At 47.9% G+C, this 21,029-nt stretch overlaps 1 protein-coding gene across 1 annotated transcript; it reads left to right on the plus strand.

Annotated features, from left to right (window-relative positions):
• The first annotated feature begins 1,391 nt into the window (after positions 1-1,391).
• LOC136642169 (tripartite motif-containing protein 10-like) lies at positions 1,392-16,500 on the plus strand. Its single transcript, XM_066618447.1, has 8 exons — positions 1,392-1,486; positions 6,110-6,555; positions 10,288-10,383; positions 10,673-10,903; positions 11,875-11,897; positions 14,228-14,346; positions 14,861-14,893; positions 15,661-16,500. The coding sequence occupies exons 2-8, from the start codon at positions 6,157-6,159 to the stop codon at positions 15,918-15,920; spliced, it is 1,161 nt and encodes a 386-aa protein (XP_066474544.1). The 5' UTR covers positions 1,392-1,486; positions 6,110-6,156; the 3' UTR covers positions 15,921-16,500.
• Positions 16,501-21,029: the final 4,529 nt, after the last annotated feature.

Below are 21,029 nucleotides of genomic sequence, written 5' to 3' on the forward strand. Positions count from 1 at the left end.
TTCTTTGGCAGTTTTACTATGTGATGGGTTTACAGAACACTAGATGCTGTTCCAGAACCACCATTCAGAGTATGATACCATAGTCCAGGGGTGCTCAAACTTTCAACTTTAGGGATGCTGGACCTTTAACAAGTGTATAGAAGAGAGAAAGAATTGCAGCAGGTGCAACTTGTCATTCCACAGATGACAAGCTGCACCTGCTGAAATTCTCTCCTATACACTTGTTAAAGGTCCAGCATCCCTAAAGTTGAAAGTTTGAGCACCCCTGCCATAGTCTTTCAAGACTGAAGGTTGCCAACTACTAAGTGGAAAGAAGATCCAATAAGGGACATTATTGCTATTCTAGTTAAAAACATCACAAGTAACACAATGTGGGCAGGGGAGGATTCTGCTGGGAGCAGCAGTCTGCATCCTGAAATGAAGTCTTAAGTTTCAAGGGGAAAATAAGTGGCAGGAGAAGAAAGAACTCCAAAAAGGAAACTGAACCCACTTTTGCCCCGCCCAAAGGTGTGCACCTTTGGTCCCTGTTGCGTATATGCAACATTGGGCAGAAATGGCTGACCTTGGATATTTTGTAGTGTCTTTTTACTGGGGCGTGGCTATGGGAGGGGGAATGTCCTGAGGGAGCTCCAGCACTCCAAGGCTGACCACTGATCACAGGCCACTCCCTTCCTTTGCAGCCTGTCTCTTCAAGAGGAATCCCTGAGACAGCATGGCCGGCTGCAGTGTTAGTGGTTGCTGGGGGGGGGGGGGGGTTGTGAGTTGCCATTGTGCCTCTCGATTCCCAGGCAAGCAGATCCAATGCTCAACTGGGATGCACGTACTACTTCCCAGTACGAATGGGCAGAGAACCCTTTATTATGACTCCAGTTCCAACCTGCCCCTGCCCTTCGCTTCTTCAGGGGCACATCTACAGTGGGAGCCCCCCCTCAGTGTCAATGCTCCTGGCAGTGGAAGGCGATCTCCTGGGTGACCGGATCGCATGGAGGACAGAGTGCCTGGACCTTTAACCACTGCATAGAAGGGGGAATGTGGGTAGGTGCAGCTCAACATGGGAGGGTTTGAAAAGCTGCACCTGCCAGGATGCCGCCTTCTATGCAGTGGTTAAAGGTCCGGGCACTCTGTCCTCCATGCGATCTGGTCACCCTGGGAGGCCTGCATCGACAACGGGGGGGTGGGGAGGATGTGGGCAGGGAAAGCCTTGCAGGAGCCTCTGGGGAAGCTGCTGAAATCCTTCTGCAGCTGGCACTCCCCGTGCATCCCGCAGCAGCTTCCCAGGCGCGAGCATCCTCTCTCCCTCCCTGGCTTGGCTGCAGGAAGGAAACGACAGAGGGGAGGCTCGCAGGGCGTGACTGACAAAAACACTCCTCGCCCTGCAGAGCCGGAAGAACCGGAGCCCGGGGCGCAGGCTCAAACTCTCTCCAGCCCCAGCACGATCAGGAGGCTCCACCGGCAGAGTCCTGGCAGGATCAGCCCCCCTGAAGAGGTAAAGCTCCTTCCCTGGGGATCTGCACCTCTCCTAGAGTCGAGAGCGGGGGAGGTGGCACAGAGAGGGCACCTGGAGGGTCTCTTGGGGAGAGCTCGCTTGCAGCCCGATCCTCTGCGTGTCTACTCGGAAGTAAGTGCCTTTGAATTAAGTGGGACTTACTCCCATGCACGCTTCAGCCTTGGGACGTCGAAGCCACGATTCGGTCTCCAGCACATGCTCCGCCCGCTGCATCCGGACTTTCCACCAGGCTGGCATGAAGGTGGCTGCCCACCCCGTTGGTTCGTGCCCCGCATCTGGCGCTCAGAGAGGCAGGCTGAAGGCTTAGGGCGTGCACTGTTGGGAATCAGACCCGTCTAGCGGCACCCTAGTGGCGTAGCTAGAGGGGGGAAAGCTTTAAGTTTTGTAGGGAGCCTCACCTCAGCGTGCAAGAAACCCCTCCCCTTGCATTCGCCTGCGTTTTACTCCCCACCCATAGCTCCGAAGGGAGGGGCCCCTTGCACGCTGCGGTGAGGCTCCCTGCAAAACTTAAGAACATAAGAACAGCCCCACTGGATCAGGCCATAGGCCCATCTAGTCCAGCTTCCTGTATCTCACAGCGGCCCAGATAACAAGAGACCTGCATCCTGGTGCCCTCCCTTGCATCTGGCCTTCTGACATAGCCCATTTCTAAAACCAGGAGGTTGCACATGCACATCATGGATTGTAACCAGTAATGGATTTTTCCTCCAGAAACTTGTACAATTCCCTTTTAAAGGCATTCAGGCCAGATGCCATCACCACATCCTGTGGCAAGGAGTTCCACAGACAAACCACATGTTGAGTAAAGAAATATTTTCTTTTGTCTGTCCTAACTCTCCCAACACTCAATTTTAGTGGATGTCCCCTGGTTCTGGTGTTATGTGAGAGTGTAAAGAGCATCTCCCTATCCATTCTGTCCACCCAGTGCATAATTTCGTATGTCTCAATCATGTCCCCCCTCAGGCGCCTCTTTTCTAGGCTGTAGAGGCCCAAACCTTTCCTCATAAGGAAGGTGCCCCAGTCCCATAATCATCTTAGTCGCTCTCTTTTGCACCTTTTCCATTTCCACTATGTCTTTTTGAGTTGTGGTGACCAGAACTGGACACAATACTCCAGGTGTGGCCTTACCATCGATTTGTACAACAGCAGTGTTTTGCACCCCATCTAACTATGTCACTGCTGCAGCCTCCACCTATCACCTTCTTTACCCATCCCGTCCTTTGCAGTGCTTCTGCTTAGTTATCTAATGCAGTGGTTCTCACACTTTTAGCACTGGGGACCCACTTTTTAGAATGAGAATCTGTCAGGACCCACATCAGGAAGTAACATCATCAAGCAGGGAAATTTTTAACAATCCTAGGCCAGGGGTGCCCAAACCCCGGCCCGGGGGCCACTTGCGGCCCTCGAGGATTCTCAGTCAGGCCCGCGGGGAGCCGCCAGTCTCCAATGAGTCTCTGGCCCTTTGGAGACTTGCTGGAGCCCTTGCTGGCCCAATGCAACTGCTCTCAGCGCAAGGGCGACTGTTTGCCCTCTCACATGAGCTGCGGGGCGAGGGCTCCCTCCACCGCTTGCTTTTTCACATTTGTGATGCAGCAGTGGCAGCAAAGGAAAGACCAGCCTTGCTTTGTGCAAGACCTTTTATAGGTCTTGAACTATTGCAAGACCTTCATTCATTTATATAAATTCCATCTCTAATATATTCATTCATGTTACTTTATTCAAATTTTAGATGTGAATTAATTCTTTTTTTCCCTGGCGCCCCCCCCCCCCGCACAGTGTCAGAGAGATGATGCGGCCCTCCTGCCAAAATGTTTGGACACCCCTGTCCTAGGCTGTAATCCTACCCACACTTACCTAGGAGTAAGTCCCATTGACTATCAATGTTAAAAGCATATACATAGTACCCTGTTCAAAGTACAGGTTTGTAACAATTCCCCAAATGCAGTCACATACCATGGCAGCATCAAGTCTGATTGAAATGAATGGGGACCCACCTGAAATTGGCTCCTGACTCACAGTTTGAGAAACACTGATCTAAGGGATGCAAAGAAAGAGGAGGGGCAGTGGCCAATGAAGCCACTCTCAGTGAAGCTTTCACTCTCAGCCAGTGTGCAGAGGAAGAGGATGGGGTTGGAAGGATCAAAGTGTGGATGCCAGGAAGCGGAGTTGTGGGTGAGCATCCTGAATTTCCTTGGCTCACCTCCACCCTGTGTTCTAACACTATGGAAAAGGGAGAGAACCATCCTTCTGTCTACTACCAACCACAGTATTTAAACCTTTGAGATATCCTTCCCAGGCTGCAGTCTTAAGCATAATTTCTAGGTTCCATTGAACTCTGGGATTTACTTCTGAGTAAGGAGTGTATTGATTGCTCAGGATTGTGTTGGTTGTCATTCCCCACCCCCCCACCACCGGCCCCTAAACCTAAAGACCCAAATGTTTAGAGGAACTGTAACTCAGCAGCAGTGCATGTGTCTTTCCCTGTCCTGGCATTGCCAGCAGTGGCCTAGCTCAGAGGGGATGCAGGGGTGGCAACTGCACCGGGCAACAAGCTTTAGGGGGGCAACAAGCTGAGCTTGACACTAATGGCCAAAATGGTGAAAAATGTACAAAAACTGCCATTATGTTATATATCATTGGAAAGGTAATTTAATGCAGAATGCAATGAAACAACCCATACTGAATTATCTCTATTTTATCAAAAGTTATGGCCAGTGAATCAGAAAAAGAAAACACAACTGCCTTATGGAACAAAAAGTGGATTTTGTTAACTTAAAACTGTGCAACGAGACTGACTGTTCCGAGAGCCAGTGCAGTGGTGTTATGATAAAGCAGGCAACCAATAAGGTTAATATCAGTCAGCTCTTATTTCCATGTATCATAATACCATTACCCTTGCTAACTGGGCAGAGGCACTTTTCAAGTGCTGTTCCTCTTATATTTAGCAAGGGGAGAATAACTGTCCCTTAAGCCAACAGTGTCTCTAATCAATGCGGGGCACAATGGCAATTTGCCAGGGAGGGCTGGGAAAGACCCCTGCTGGAGACCCTCATCTGCTGCCACTCAGTGTTGACAATACTGAGCTGGATGGGGCAAGAGTCTGATTCTTCCTGTGCTTCTATGTAGACATGTGTTGGATTGTACTGTTAGCCTTGTACTGTCCCTGAACTTCTCACTACTCAGAAAAGTGGGGCGCATGCAACCCAGCTGCAGGAAGATCCGAGTATGGGGTAGGAGGCATATTTCAGAGCATGGGGGGAGCAGCTGTTTGTAGTGGGGAAGAAGGCAGGCATGTCAGTTGAGATGCTGCTTCCTGGCGATTGTCTTTCCCAGTTACCAGTCTAGTAAGTTCTGGAAATATAAATTTTTATATATAAGCATTGTCTAAATTTTAAAATTTCCAGAACACTATAAGAAGTCAGTCGAATAACTGAAAACAATACCATATAGACACTTGGCCAACAGTCTGAGGCAAAGAGGCAAAGAAGGAAGGCCCATAGCCAAGGAGACAGACCAGGGACAGACTGCACTTGCTCCCAGTGTGGAAGGGATTGTCACTCCCGAATTGGCCTTTTCAGCCACACTGGACGCTGTGCCAGAACCACCATCCAGAGCACGATACCAGAGTCTTCCGAGACTGAAGGTTGCCAACAACAATTGTTATGTGCATTTGCCCTTCTCCAGTGGTGAGAAGTTCTAGAAGCAGCACAAACTGGATTCTGGCTTCCTTTGGAGAAGAAATCACTGGAGGCCTCTGATGTACCAACCTTCCTCTGAAAAGCTCCTACCCCACCTTTTATTCTTACAACAGCCATGTAAGATAAGCAAGACTGAGAGATAGTGGTTCAAAGTCCACCTCATAAGGTACATGATTGAGTGGGAATTTGAACCCAGGTCTTCCAGTTCCCCTTGGCTACCCATTTTCCACTAAGATCCCCCTTTAAGCAAGCATCCACTTGGAACACTGGGATGTATAAACTAGCCTCCTACACCAATATCCCCGTCAATGACTGCAAACTCTCCTCCTCCTCCTCCTCCTCCTCAAATCACTGTATCAGAGTCCAATGCAACTTCCAAATGTAAGGAGTCTACTACTGCAGTTACTTCCTCCCTTAAATGGAGTTAAGACATTGCATATAGTGGGATGTTCAGGACTGCATTATAACTCACTATAGAAAGCATCATTTCCAGGACCTCTTTGTTGGTGTGTCTTACAAACATTTTTAGACCTTTGGGACAGTGAATTATGTTTTTTTTAAATTTCCTTTGCAATATATGCCGTTCTGAAGGTGGTGGTGGTGGTTGAAAAGTGGTATATACATACTCTTAATAATAAAATACCAATAATAATGAGCTCCTTGAAAACCTGCAGTTTTCAGATAATAGAGAACAACCTTCTGGTACAGGGAGGTCTTTGGCTGCATGGAGAGCTGGTCTGTGGAACGGGTGGAAGAATCTAATTTGGTCAGTAGTTCCAGAAACTGTGTGCCATAGCAGAGAAATTGTGGAGCTTCTGGAGTAGATGGATGGTGAAATAGTGATTCCCCAAGAGGCATTTCTTCCTTCTCAGTTTCCCATTTCCACACTGATATCCTCTTTCAGGCCTTCCAGCCTGCTCTTCTGTCAAAGCAGTAGAGGTTCCACCCATCATGGCATCATCCTCAGTGGAAGAGGAACTTGAGTGCCCCATCTGCACGGAGTTCCTGAGAGACCCAGTGACCCTGGACTGTGGCCACAACTTCTGCAGGAGTTGCATCACTGACTACTGTGAGAAGTGGGAAGATCTGGGGGACTTGGAGTGTCCCCTCTGCAAAGCCAAAATCAAGAAAGGGAATTTCCGGCCAAACTTTTCACTAGCAAATATAGTAGAAAAAATCAAACTTCTGTCACTTAATCCAGGAAAAGAGGATTTATGTTTGAAACATAAGGAAAGACTCCATCTGTTCTGCAAAGAGGATAAGGAACTGCTGTGTCTGTTTTGTGAGCGATCCCCAGAACATCGATCACATACCGTCTTTCTCTTGGACGAGGCTGCCAAGGAATATAAGGTAGGATCGTTTGAATTTTTAATAAGAGAATCTTGTTTGGTTGAACAGAATTCTGTGGAATATGAATTTTATTCCTGGTACATCAAGAAACTTTCTCCCTTGAGGGCTGATGCTAATTATCTTCTGCTCTAAGGAAGGTAATCCCCTTGGAATAACTCTTCTTGGTGTCCAAATTGTTGGTTAAATAGTTCCAGTGTTCTCCATTCTACAGTCAAATGGGTATACAGCAGGTCCTGTTTTTAAGTCAGGGTTCTGATGGAAGGCTTGGACTTCTAGCCAAACAACTTATAAAAGGAACTTTTCCTCCCTAAGAAATGATGTAAATAGGAGCTAATGGGGACATCCATGCCCTTCACCAAACCTAAAGAGGAAAATGTTCTCTCATTAATAACACAATGGGATAAGGTGGGGTAGGAACTGCAGAGAGTGGCATGTGGTCCTAAACATATATAAACCAGTATGCCCGCCCCCTGCAGGGGCTGCTGGTCCATGATACCAGTGAACAGAATGTGGGGAGGCATTGAGTTGAGGAAGGGGACCACTTTCCCAGCCCGCACCCTCCTTGGAATCCACACTGGCTCCATCCTCTTCTCCTGTTATACATGCCAGAGCCTGGCATATATATACACGGAGCGCGGCATTCCGTATGTGGCCAGTAGAGGAAATGGCGTAAGTGGCCCTCACTTAGGGAGAGAGTTAAGCCTTGCCCATCCTCTTCTTGGCCTCTGATGCCTCTAGAGCAGTCGCAACCCAGCAGGAGAACCTGAAGCAGGGTATTCCGCCTTAAGAAGAGTGGCCCTGCTCCAATGGCAGTGACTGTGCTGCAGAGATCGCAGCACTGCCACTGCCAAGGGTCTTTTGTACTTACTGGGGGGGGCAGTGCTGGCCTCCTGCAGGGTCATGGAGGCTCGAAGCAGCTTGTTTACAAGGCACCTTATCTCCAATCTAAAGCGTGTTTGAATGAAAACAGGAAGTAGCTTTAGATTGGAGAGTTACAGCAGCCATGGAGGAGATCAGAGAGGATGTGAGCCTCCAGAACCCTGCAAGAGGCCAGCACGTCCCCCTCCAGGTAAGTGAAAGAGACCCTTGGCAGTGGCAGTGCTGCAATTTCTGAGCATTGTAACGGCCCCTCTCCCTGCCCCCCTCTCCACCCTTGCAAACACTTACCTGCTTTCAAACTCTCCTGTGGGAGTTTAGGAACCACTGCTGTAGTGGCGAGTGAAGGGAATGCCAAGAGCCCAGAATTCCCTCCACGGCCTTGAGAGGCAGTGACAATGAGGCTGGACACTGAGGGAGAGGGGTAAATGCGGAGCATACTTCTAAGACGGTGGTCCGGCGCAGGTTTACCTCTCTCCCTTGGCATCCAGCAGTATCACCACTGCCTCTTGTGACTGAGACTTATAATGTCCCCCATTGAGTATGTGTGGAACAGCCTTCTGGCTGCAAGCAGGCTGGTATCTGGCTCTTTGTCAAATACCTTGAAGCATGTTTTATTATTCCATACAGAAAACCGAGCATAATGTAATTGAATTTGAGGAGCTTTAGATATATTTGGTGGTCTTTGTCATCCAAGCTCCATTGGGAACAGGTGTTCATGTCACCCTGCTGTAGCACCAGCTCTAGTTTTGATGGTCTCTTGGCAAAGTGAGCCCCTTTGGTGAGCCCCCTTCCCTTACTCTACCAGTGGGTGTGGCAGTGGATGTAGGGCTCTGTTTTTATGGTACCATATCTGCTGCTTAGGTAAAGGGAGGGAAGGCCCAGCCAACTGGTGGCTGCAGGTTTCTGGCTGGGCCCAGGTTTCCCTTGGGGCTCAGAGTAGGTATCAGTTGTGGACCTCCTGTAGTACTTGGGCCCCAGCAGCTGCCCAAGAGTGCCACCAGTTGATGCCTACCCCGCCTGAGACATTCCTCCTGTGGCTCCTCTTCCCACCAAGTTAAGGAAAGTCTGTGTAATTAGAACTTTTGGCAACTATTTTTTTAATAATAATAATAATAATAATAATAATAATAATAATACAGGTATTTATATACCGCCTTTCTTGGTCATCAGATTTCTCCTCAGACTTTATACAAGGCGGTTTACATAGGCAGGGATTTTTACAATTGAAAGAAGGTTCTATCTTCCAAGAACCACAACATTCAGATGTTTCTTTCTGATCTGGTTTCACATTCTGGCCTCCATCCTCCCACGCTCAGCGCAGATGGAATAGCTCAGCTTCAGCTTGTCAGCTGCTTCAAGGTCGCATGGTGCCGGTGGCCTCGAACTGGCGACCTGTGGATGTTATCTTCAGGCAAACAGAGGCTCTACCCTCTAGACCAGACCTCCTGCCCCAGACCTGATAAATAAATTTATCATTTATTAAATGATAAATCAACTTCTTCTCTTGCTCTCAGTTTTGGTTTGAGGGCCAAATTAGATCATCATGAAGATGACAAGATCAGATTTCCTGTCTCTTTAATTTTTAGCAACTAGAAGATCTAGGTCGGGACTGTGATAGGGGGCCAATGGTCAAAGCCCACCCATGCTTGGAGACCCTGCAACTTTGGTTCAGCAAGCAAAACCCCAAGCACTGTACACCCCATGAAATGTGCATCTAGAAATTCTTTGTTTCCCTTGGCCCAAGTATGGAATACCGGGTGCTGTAGGCTTATACCATAGTCTTTCAAGACTGAACGTTGCCAACCAACAAGTATGAATTTACCCAGTCTATATATGTCATTCAGGTTGCCCACTGACTTTGACTCTGCTAGGATTTGAACTGTTGGAGGAGTGACAGCATGTGAGCTAGACCTGTGCAATAATAGATGTGGATGTGTGTGCTAATTCCTACCAGGAGGGGGAGCCGTTATACAGTATTCAGTTCCTACTTGAAAGGCTTGTGGGTTGCTGTCTCCTACTTTGGATCCTCACTAGTCTCTTTTCCTGTGCTGCTGCTGTTTCATGTCTCCCTGCCTGAATGCCCATGACCAGTTGCTTGTTTTACTTTGCAGTATAAAAACACTTCACAGGTCTGCTGTGAATGAATTTGTATTTACACAGCTCTGCTAGCTTAGACATGAGGGAGAAATGAGGGGTGTTCTCCATCTCAGGAAGGGTTAAACACAGTCTCCACCTTGATCTAGTAACCTGGTGGCTCTCAAACTGGGGCACTGTGATGCCCCAGCCTGAGAGTCCTGCACTCTGCCCCCTTAAGGGACAGGGAAAGGGGGAAGGCAGCAACGTGATCCCCAGGATTAAGCCACTGCAGGAGCAGGGGGGCTTTTAAAAATACATCTTACCTTATGTGTAAAAAGTGAAAATTGCAGTTGTGACCCATTTCTGTTTTCCCATTGCAACCTGGAAGTGGGTTGTAATTGCAACTTTCACTTTTTACAAGCTGCCAAGAGCCCTGCAGAGTGCTCCATAGGGCTCCCTGCACCCACTGGAACCTGGTAGAAGATAAGGCATGTTTAAAAAAAAAAAGCCCCCCCTCCCTGCTCTGCAGAGGCATGGTCCTGGGGCTACCTTTTTTCCTGCCCCCGCAAAGACATCTTTGGGGGGGGGGTTCCTTCTGAGAAGCTTGAGAACCCCTGAAAACCCATTCATTTCATTGCATGCAATGCTGAAACACAGGGTCTAATGAAACCTTCTCAAAAGTCACTGGAACGTGGGGCAAAGAGGAAGATCTGTCTTTCTTTTTTAATATGCCAACACGCTCTCCTCCTAAATGTTTCTTTTCTTTTTTTACTTCAGGCCAGATTCCAGGATCACCTGAGGATATTAGTGATTGAGCAGGAGAGAATTCTGGAGATGAAAATAGCTGCAAAAAAGGAGAGTCAAGACTTGCTTGTAAGTACCACTATTACGTGGGGGAGAACAGCTATTAGAAACAGTGTGTGGAAAACCTCTGTGTAAAATACCAAAGATTCAAAATGGAAGGATCTCCCATAAAAATGTCCATGAAAGACTTTTGAAAGGGTGGGCCATTGCAGTGTTTTCGTGCTCGCAACTGGTCTGATCTCTGCAGAAAGTCAGCAGCGACCTTCCTGTCAGATGTTCAGGTCCTGCTTTTCAATGCTTCAGATATCACTGTCTGAGACTGGTCTGCTTTTTTCTCCTTTCCCCCTTCTTATTGCAGAAGCAAGTGAAAATGGAGAGGAAGAAGGCAGTGACTGAGTTCAGGCAACTCCAGCAATTTCTGCAAGAACAGGAGAATCTTTTGCTGGCCCAGATGGAAGAGGTGATGGAGCAGATCATTGCAAAAAGGGAGGAGCACCTGGCCAGACTCTCAGAGGAGCAGTCCTCTCTGGAAAGCCTCATCCAGGAGATGCAAGAAAAGCTTCATCACCCAACAGGTGAACTCCTGAAGGTAAAGTGAAGAAGATTCCTTTAAAGGAGCACACAAACTTCAGGGTGTCTCCTTTGCTTTAAGCAAAAGGCCTCTGGTTATTGTGCTGATAACTAGATCTGTTTATGTACCAGAGTACCCAAGAAGCAGGAAGGAACATCCATCTCATTGTGGTCTATTTGATGATGAAATCTGTGGTCAAACTCGCTTCTTGGCTAATGATTTCCTGCCTGATTCCTCTCTTTCATTCATTTCTTCCTACCTACCCACCCACCCTGCCTCTCCTTTGCTGAAGCAAATGCCCATTAGGGTCTTTCTGTGGACTTTTGGGATGCTTTTGGCTGGCTACTGATGGAATGGGAATGCTGTAATGGCATCCTTGTCTGATCCCAGAGCATTCTCTATGTCCTGTTTCAAATCTGTCTTGTACCCCTGATGTCACTGGGAGTACAAGTGGGTCCAACTTAAACCCTTCCAGAGTCTCTCATTGTCCAAAATATACTGCTCTGGCCTTTTTGCTCTCACCTGAACTGTAGTGGGCGAGCTTGGCCAGCAAGGGTTTACTGAGGGTGGTTCTGGCTCCATCATGATGGCAGCAGAACTGCTGTGAATCCCCACATGGAAGAATGAAATTTTACAAGAGGCATCTGCCTCTGTGCATATGTAGCTCCAGTGGCAGCAAAAAGATGGAAGACTTCTTCTCTCCCCCTTTCCTTGCCTGATCTGACCTGTGAAGGAAGTTGAACCTTGTGTGTCTGCTTGCCTGCCACCTGTGTATCCATGCCCAGTGCCTCCAAACCCCCCTGCCAAGCCCATTTGATGATTATACCCTCCTTTCCCAAGTTCCTAAGTACTGTGTGCTGTGCAGACCCTCACCCTGGGACACATCAGGGAGAGAAAGATCATTAAGCTCTGGAGTCTATGAAGGGTTTTCACAGCATCATATGTAGCAGACACTTATTCCCCTCTTCTCTTTCTTTCTTTCCTTCTAGGATGTTGGAAGCACCTTGCAGAAGTAAGTGACTCTCACTCAATTCACTAAACTTTGCCTACTGATGAAGTCTCAGACCACGGCATGAGATCGTTCAAGGGTATTTTTCATCTTGCTGATGGATCTGGATGTGCATATTTGCAAAGCAGATGTAGCTCAAACATATTCATCAAGGCGTAGTAACTAGATTGGCAGTAATTGAAGGGATGGAATCAACCTGGAATCTTGGCATGTCTGTGTGTCCATGTCTGTCTCTGTATTAAATGGCATATGCACTAGACTGAAGGTGCTCCTGTCTCCCTTTGGGAGGATTGCTCTCATTTCTGATCAATGCCTATTGAAACAACTTGCACATTTTTTTTTTAAATGAGAGGTATTCCCCCCCCCCCCCGGTGTTTGAAAAGACAAAATAGAACAGCGACTTAATCAGGAACAAATACAAGAAAATAAGGACTATCCCTGGTAAACAGAGAAAATTTGAGTGACTTTGTCTCAGTGCAGATTTTATTTTCTTTGTTGCTTGAGTTCTGCTTTAAGCAGATGTTCCAGAAAGCTTATCCCTTGGTTACCAGTGTATGATTTCACTATACACCTCAAAGTACTCATGTCTTCAGAATGAGTGCAGTAGTTCCCAAACTGTGAGCCTGCCACAGTTGTGTATTGCTTTGACATTAAGCAAAGCCTCTGGAGGTTAGGGGAGCATGGCTCCCCTTGGCTTCAGAGGCTAGGTGGGTGAATAGGGACCAGTGGCAGCCATCGCATAAGCAGGTTGTTGCTGGTCGGATTTGCTTTTAACAATGGGACTTACTCCCAGGTAAATGGGAGTTTGGGGAATTTGTTTTAAACAAATCAGCAGCTGGTTGAAAGATTAGGAGGTCTTGTCTACATTTTAAAAATTATTCTTATTGTAGACTTTTAATTTACTTAACTTACAGCGTAATCCTATCTTGCGCTGGAACAGGCAGGCCTGGAGGCCTGCGCTATACCCAGCACAAGATTTGGGTCAGAAGTGGCTCAACCGGAGACATGGGGAAATTCTTTCCCTTACCCCCAGGTAAGCCACCACAGCTCCAATGGGTCTCCTCGGATTTGTGCCACCTCCAGAGTTGGCATAAGTCTGAGGAGTGTGGAGCAGCTGCTCAGGAATGGGGGCTAGGATCCAGCATTTGTGGGCATCTGGCCCACCCGCCCCGGAACACCTTCATCCCGCCTCCTTCCCACCCACCCCAGACCCTTGCGTCGGCCGAACTTGGCTAACACAAACTACCCAGACCAAACCGCTATGGAAGCTGGATACAGCCTCTGTGCTCCAGCATATCTCCGTGCACTGGATCAGCTTGCTCCCAAGGAGGTGCAAACATGCTTTATGGCACATTTGTGACCCTCCTGGGCCGGCGCAAGAAACTTGCGCTGGCCCAAGGGCGCATTATGATTGCGCCCTTACTTATTTAATTTGGATTTGATTTTGACATATGAGGGTACTAAATATTTTCTTGCTTGATGTCGCTTCCAGGTTAATGACATCACTTCCACTAGGTCTTGACACATTGTCACTCTAAAGAGTGGGTCATAGTGCTAAAATGTTTGAGAACCACTGATCTAGAGCAGGGCCCAAACCCCGGCCCGGGGGCCACTTGTGGCCCTCGGGGACTCCCAATCCGGCCCGCAGAGAGCCCCCAGTTTCCAATGAACCTCTGGCCCTCTGGTGACTTGCTGGAGCCCATGCTGGCCCAATACAACTTCTCTTAGCATAAGGGTGACTGTTCAAACTCTTGCATGAGCTGTGGGACAAGGACTTCCTCCACTACTTGCTGTTTCACATCTGTGATATAGCAGTGGCAGTTGAGGAAAGGCTGGCCTTGCTTTAGGCCAGGTCTTTTATAAGCTATTGCAAGACCATTCATTCATTCATACAAGTTCTATCTCTAATATATTCATTTATGTAAATCTATTCAAATTTGAAATGTAAATGAATTCTTTTTTTTCAGGGCCCCCAACACAGTGTCAGAGAGATGATGTGGCCCTCCTGCCAAACATTTTGGACACCCCTGATCTAGAGAAAGAAAATGTGCAAAGTGATGATGATGTAGCACAGGAGCACAGAATCACTTAGCATGATGAAAATGAAGCATCCTCTCATGAGAAACTAGTGGGGATATGGGGGGGAAAAGGCTCCTGCCAGTTTGGTTCACAAATGCTACATGTTGGGGTCCCAGCAGATATAGTCTTGCACCTGCCTGAGTGTCGTGGTTTTCCGCTGATTCTTTCTCTTCCATTCATTTCTTTGGCTCTACTCAGGAATTCAGCATTGAGCAAATGGTGGGATAACCTTTTTTTTTTTCCCCCCCCTGCAGGTACAAAACAAGAACAACACTTGAGAAGCTTGAGGCTTTTCCTGATAGGTTAAAATACAGAAGCCGGAAATTCTCTTACATAAATCACTTCATGCAGAATGAAATTAAAAAGCTCAAAGGTAACGAATTATGAGGTTAAACATGAAGATCTACCAAGCCTGGCAAGTTCCTAAATGGGAAGCTACCTGGAAGGACCCCTGGTTTTGATGCCAACAGCTCATGGACTAAACAGAGCAGTAAAATTCTAAACAGACTGTAGAGAGCTGGCCACAAAATGGCAACTGTGTTTCATTGTCAGTGCTTGCAGAGTGATGCACAGTGGTGAAAAAAGTCTCAACTTCACAAATGAAGTCTGAAGTGACAGACTAATTGGACCAGAGATCTTGAGGTTGTGGTGGATATTAATGTGAAAACATCAGGCAAGAACTGTGGGAAAAGACAAATTCCACAATGGGGGTTTGTGGTGTTTCTGTGCATCGTCATGGCAAACTTGGGGACATGGGTTATTTTAACACTAGAAACCTGGTAGATTTACTGCCACCAGAAAGGAAGGTGGCTCTTCCAAAGGCAGTGTAAAGCATGGGTGCCATTTTTTACATACGAACACTGATATTGTTGCATGTTTTCTTACAGAGTCTCTGCAGTCGGAACTTCAGCAGAACAATGGTAAAGTTCATGGATTGACACAGGTCCTAATTCACAGAAAAAGAAAGGTCCCTCGGCAGCCCCCCCCATTTATATTTCTAAACCTCAAAACTCCAAACCTTATCCATATTCCAGACATCAGATTATTTGGGTGCCCTCAGTCTGCTTCTGTGATCATGCCCAAGTCAGGTTTCCTCCTAATGCCCAAAAATTAGTGCAAAAAGAATGCAGTCGTCATAACAAAGGTCCTTTTCTGTAGGAAAGGAAAGGGTGATGGAAAAGTTTCTTGCAGCACGAAAAAAGCTTTTGGAGGGCATAAGAGCGTTGCCCCCAAGTTGCTGCCTCAGACTGTTGCAGAACCAGTTTCAAGGCCTGCACAGGTACCACCCAAAATTCAGACTATAATGAAGGCATGATAATAGCCTAATCCAGGAATTAATTCTGTGGGGAGCAAATGCACTTGGGGTGAAACAGCATCAGGCCTGCCAATCAGGTTCCCTTATTGCCCTGTTGATGAGCCAGACGGCACCCTAACCACTCTGGATTTAGAGCTTTTCTGCAGAGGCAAATACAGAATGTCTGTTCTCTTTCCCTCCCTCTCTTCTTCCCCCACAACTTTTGTTTATGGTGTTTTGGCAGGATATAAATACAGTCTCAAATAAATCAATATCATAATTAATGGGTCATAATTACGAGGAGTGGGTTTTTTTCTTCTTTCTTTGTACCTCTAAGATCAGGACACTGTCAATTGACTCTCTTTCTCTTCTCTGTCCTTGTCTCCCCAACAGCAAGTATTGCTCTGGGTCCAGATTCAGCTCATTTCGAATTCCTGCTGCCTGAGGGTCATAAAAATATGAGACAGGCCAAAAAGTGTGTATTTCTCCAGGGCCATCAGATGAGAAAACCACTTTATGCTGAGCTGCAACTACTTTCCAGAGAAGACACCGTGAGAAGGAAGGAATACACCAGTGAATGGTTGAGCAGAAAGGAGAACTCTGAATGGATAACTATCGATGGTTCTGACTCTGACTATGAGGATTTGTCATAGGGGTCGGGTGGCCTTTGTTGATGCTGATACAAGAGCCTGGCTGTACAAATACCCTGGATCAACCTCCTTTCTTTTTAAAGGAGGCTGTGTGACCAGTTGTGGAGTGACCCAGAATGCCTCCTGATGCTGTCCTGAGTCCACCACTGCATCTTCCCTACAGAGAGAGAGAGAGAGAGAGAGAGAGAGAGCGCAGTCACTTTCTGCACACCTCGGGCAGTTTTTTCAATTACAGATGTACAGGACTTCAGTTTGACTTCAAGGTGTTATGCAAATGAAGGATGGTGGAAGTAATATCCATATTTAGCAGGATCAGAGGGAAAGCTATGACAAATGAGGACCAGCAAGGAGCCTAGCAGGGCTGTTTGCTATGTGCAAACTGGCCTATATAAGGAGGCTGACACTGCAGAGGTGGGCCCTTTTTCATCCTTCTGGAATAGCAGAGCTACAGAAGGAATCATATGTACCTGGTTCTCCACTTCTTGCAGTCATACCTCAGTCTCCAGCCTATCTTGGATGTCAGAAGGAATAAAGGGTGGTAGCTGAAGTAATAAGAGTGGCTATCTTTTTGTATATGTGAAATTGGCTGAATAAAATTTTTTACGCTACTTACCTTGTCTTCTGGAGTTTCTCCGACCCCCTTGCCCAGGCTCCTTATGCAACAGTGATGATCAACCCCCTTCCCACAGTTAACTGAGTGAAGACTGCAGGCAGAACAGGACTGGCCCAGACTAAGCTGGGAGAATGAAAGCAAAGGGAGCCAGGGCTTAGAGGGGAGCAGACCTTTTGCTACGACCCCCTTGACTTGCAAATCATACATCAATTTTTTTAAAAAAGAACAATTAAAATGCCCCATGAATTATAGTGTCAGATCATTGTCTTTTGTTTAGAAGAGGAAAATAGGTTGTTCTTTGGTGCCTATTCTGGAGCTGGACCAGTTTTTGAGGCACATCATTGCTGGAATTGAGGCTATGATGGCAGAACTGTTGTTGCCCTGATGGAGCTGTCATTGTGCTGGCGAGTAACCCCCTCCCACCCTTTGTTCTGGTTTCTCTGAGACCTCCCTGTGCCTTCCTCCCTCCCTGGAAGGCACTTCCAGTTGCATCCAGAGGTCCTATGTGGGCCCTCCGAATGTGGGTTCAGTACTGCTTTGGGTCAAATCTGCAGGTTCCGAATCAGGCAAATATCAACAGAACTTATTTGATCATGATTCACCTGTTGGTTGCTGCCTACATTTTAAGGGATGGTGTAGCCTCATGGCTAAGAGACCAAGTTGTGAAGCTGGACTTGTTGGGTTAAATCTTTCCTGTGTCAAGTACTTAGTAGGCAGTACTCCCTCTTAGCCTCAGCTCCTCATGTGGAGATACTAATCATTACCTTACATGGTGGTTGTAAGGTCAGTAGTTGTTGGCAACCTTCAGTCTCGAGAGACTCTGGTATCGCGCTCTGAAAGGTGGTTTTGGAACATCGTCTAGTGTGGCTGAAAAGGCCAATTTGGGAGTGACAATCCCTTCCACAACGGGAGCAAGTGCAGTCTGTCCCTGGTCTGTCTCCCTGGCTATGGGCCTTCCTTCTTTGCCTCTTAGCCTCAGACTGTTGGCCAAGTGTCTCTTCAAACTGGAAAAGGCCATGCTGCACAGCCTGCCTCCAAGCGGGCCGCTCAGTGGCCAGGGTTTCCCACTTGTTGAGGTCCACTCCTAAGGCCTTCAGATCCCTCTTGCAGATGTCCTTCTATCGCAGCTGTGGTCTACCTATAGGGCGCTTTCCTTGCACGAGTTCTCCATAGTGGAGATCCTTTGGGATCCGGCCATCATCCATTCTCACAACATGACCGAGCCAACGCAGGCATCTCTGTTTCAGCAGAGCATACATGCTAGGGATTCCAGCACGTTCCAGGACTGTGTTGTTTGGAACTTTGTCCTGCCAGGTGATGCCGAGAATGCGTCGGAGACAGCGCATGTGGAAAGCGTTCAGTTTCCTCTCGTGTTGTGAGCGAAGAGTCCATGACTCACTGCAGTACAGAAGTGTACTCAGGACGCAAGCTCTGTAGACCTGGATCTTGGTATGTTCTGTCAGCTTCTTGTTGGACCAGACTCTCTTTGTGAGTCTGGAAAATGTGGTAGCTGCTTTACCGATGCGCTTGTTTAGCTCAGTATCAAGAGAAAGAGTATCGGAGATCGTTGAGCCAAGGTACACAAAGTCATGAACAACCTCCAGTTCATGCGCAGAGATTGTAATGCAGGGAGGTGAGTCCACATCCTGAACCATGACCTGTTTTTTCTTCAGGCTGATCGTCAGTCCAAAATCTTGGCAGGCCTTGCTAAAATGATCCATGAGCTGCTGGAGATCTTTGGCAGAGTGGGTAGTGACAGCTGCATCGTGGGCAAAGAGGAAGTCACGCAGACATTTCAGCTGGACTTTGGACTTTGCTCTCAGTCTGGAGAGGTTGAAGAGCTTTCCGTCTGATCTGGTCCGGAGATAGATGCTTTCTGTTGCAGTTCCAAAGGCCTGCTTCAGCAGGACAGCGAAGAAAATCCCAAACAAGTTTGGTGCAAGAACACAGCCCTGCTTCACGCTGCTTTGGATGTCAAAGGGGTCTGATGTGGAGCCATCGAAGACAACAGTGCCCTTCATGTCCTTGTGGAAGGATCTGATGATGCTGAGGAGCCTGGGTGGACATCCAATCTTGGGGAGAATCTTGAAGAGGCCATCCTTGCTGACCAGGTCGAAGGCCTTCGTGAGATCTATGAAGGCTATAAAGAGTGGCTGTCGCTGTTCCCTGCATTTCTCCTGCAGTTGTCTAAGGGAGAATACCATATCTGTGGTGGACCTGTTGGCTCGGAATCCGCACTGTGATTCTGGATAAACGCTCTCTGCAAGTACCTGGAGCCTCTTTAGTGCAACTCGGGCAAACAACTTTCCTACAACGCTAAGGAGAGAGATGCCACGGTAGTTATTGCAGTCACCCCTGTTGCCTTTGTTCTTGTACAGCGTGATGATGTTTGCATCCCTCATGTCTTGAGGTACTCTACCTTCTCTCCAGCAGAGACAGAGGATTTCATGCAGCTCAGTGAAGATGATTTCTTTGCAGCACTTTAGGACTTCAGCAGGGATGTTGTCTTTTCCAGGTGCCTTGCCAAAGGCAAGGGAGTCCAGGGCCACGTGAAGTTCTTCTAGGGTTGGTTCACTGTCAAGCTCCTCCAGCAAAGGCAGGCATTCAGTGTTGTTCAGCGCTTCTTTGGTGACTACATTTTCTCTGGAATATAGCTCAGAGTAGTGCTGCACCCAGCGTTCCATCTGCTGCGTCCGATCCTGGATGACCTCGCCTGTGGCAGACTTCAGAGGGGCAATTTTCTTCTGTGTTGGACCTAGGGCCTGCTTGATACCATCATACATCCCCTTGATGTTGCCCGTGTCAGCTGCTATCTGTATCTTGGAACAGAGCTGGAGCCAGTAGTCGTTAGCACATCTCCTGGCAGTCTGCTGGACTTTGCTTCGAGCAGCTCGGAGGACCTGCAGGTTGCACTCACTGGGACAGGCCTTGTATGCTGCTTGAGCTCTCCTCTTCTCCTCAATGACTGGTGTCAACGCCTCAGAGTGGGCTTCAAACCAGTCTGCCGTCTTGTTGGTCTTCTTGCCAAATATGGACAAGGCGTTGTTGTAAACGACATTCTTGAAATGTTTCCATCTGTTGGATGCGTTTGCATCGACCAGGCCTGGAAGAGATTCCTCAAGCGCTCGTGCAAATTCCTCCACTTTTCTCTGATCCCGGGTCTTGCTGGTATCAATGCGAGGTCTTCCTTCCTTTTTCGTGTGGTACAGTTGCTTTGTTTGCAGTTTCACTCTGCTGCACACCAGGGAATGGTCGGTGTCGCAAGCAGCACCCTGATAGCTGCGCGTGATCTTGATGCTGGGAAGGCTGGAGCGTCTGGTGAGAATCAGGTCGAGCTGGTGCCAGTGCTTTGATCTTGGGTGTCTCCAGGAGACTCTATGTTGGGGCTTTGTGTTGAAGAATGTGTTGCTGACACAGAGACTGTGAAGACAGCAAAACTCTAGCAGGCGTTGGCCATTTTCGTTCATCTTCCCAGTGCCGAACTGACCTAAGCAAGTGGGCCACGAACTGTTATCAGCACCACCTCTAGCATTGAAATCGCCGAGGATGAACAATGGCTCTTTTACGGGGATCTTCTTGATAGTGGTGGCCAGGTCATCATAGAATTTGTCTTTGGCTTCTGCTGGAGATGACAGAGTGGGTGCATAAGCACTGATGAGAGTGACAGGTCCTGCTGATGACTGGAGCTGCAGGGACAAAATTCTTTCACTTCCCACAGTAGGTGGGATGATGGATTTCAGCAGGGTATTTCTGACCGCAAAGCCAACACCATGTTCCCTGGTTTCGTTTGGTGGTTTTCCCTGCCAGAAAAATGAGAAATTTCTCTCCTTGACAGATTCGGAATCTGGCAGCCTAGTCTCTTGAAGGGCGACGATGTCCATCTGCAGTCTGCTCAGCTCCATGTCGATGACAGCTGTTTTGCGTGCATTGTCTATTTCTTGCAGGTCATCAGAGAGGCCAGGTGTCATTGTCCTTACGTTCCAGGTGCCCAGCTTTAGGGCAGGAGTTTTCAGTTTTTTATTGCATGGTGCAGAGTTGTCGATCCGCTTGTCGGTTTTCACCCTAAACCCCACGCGCCCCGTGGCGAGGCAACACCTTACTGGCTGGGGACTGCCCAGCTTAAGGTGGGCGGTAGCTGCCCAATGAGATGCAATGATCTCTCCCACCGTTGGAAGCAGCCCCTGGCGTCACGCTCTACGCCAATCGAGCGAAGACTTATAACCGGTAACTGCTGCTTCCCGTGTTGTGCCGACACGGTCAGTAGTAATACATGTGAAGTGCTGTGCATGCTCTGAAAGGGCTATGCAGAAGTTTGATGATCCCTTCTTCCCGCCAAAACCTACAAAAGCCAAATGCCTCCCTCCGTCCGCAGGAAAAGATTTTCTCACCAAAACTCATCACATGCCAGATACCAACCTCAGGGCCCAATCTTAGCGTGTGCGCCAGCTCACCGCCAGCTTGCACTGTTGCAAACATGCTGTAAGGCACATTTGTGGGCC

The sequence above is a fragment of the Tiliqua scincoides genome, chromosome 2 (genome assembly GCF_035046505.1).
Source record: "Tiliqua scincoides isolate rTilSci1 chromosome 2, rTilSci1.hap2, whole genome shotgun sequence".
Classification (NCBI taxonomy): domain Eukaryota; kingdom Metazoa; phylum Chordata; class Lepidosauria; order Squamata; family Scincidae; genus Tiliqua; species Tiliqua scincoides.

What these genes read in the sequence shown, in the direction of transcription:
- LOC136642169 (XM_066618447.1), top strand. Translation starts at nt 6,157, where the DNA reads ATGGCATCATCCTCAGTGGAAGAGGAACTTGAGTGCCCCATCTGCACG. An exon ending in CAACAGGTGAACTCCTGAAG is followed by an intron (nt 10,904 to 11,874) that starts GTAAAGTGAAGA and finishes CTTTCCTTCTAG; the next exon opens with GATGTTGGAAGCACCTTGCA. An exon ending in TGAAATTAAAAAGCTCAAAG is followed by an intron (nt 14,347 to 14,860) that starts GTAACGAATTAT and finishes GTTTTCTTACAG; the next exon opens with AGTCTCTGCAGTCGGAACTT.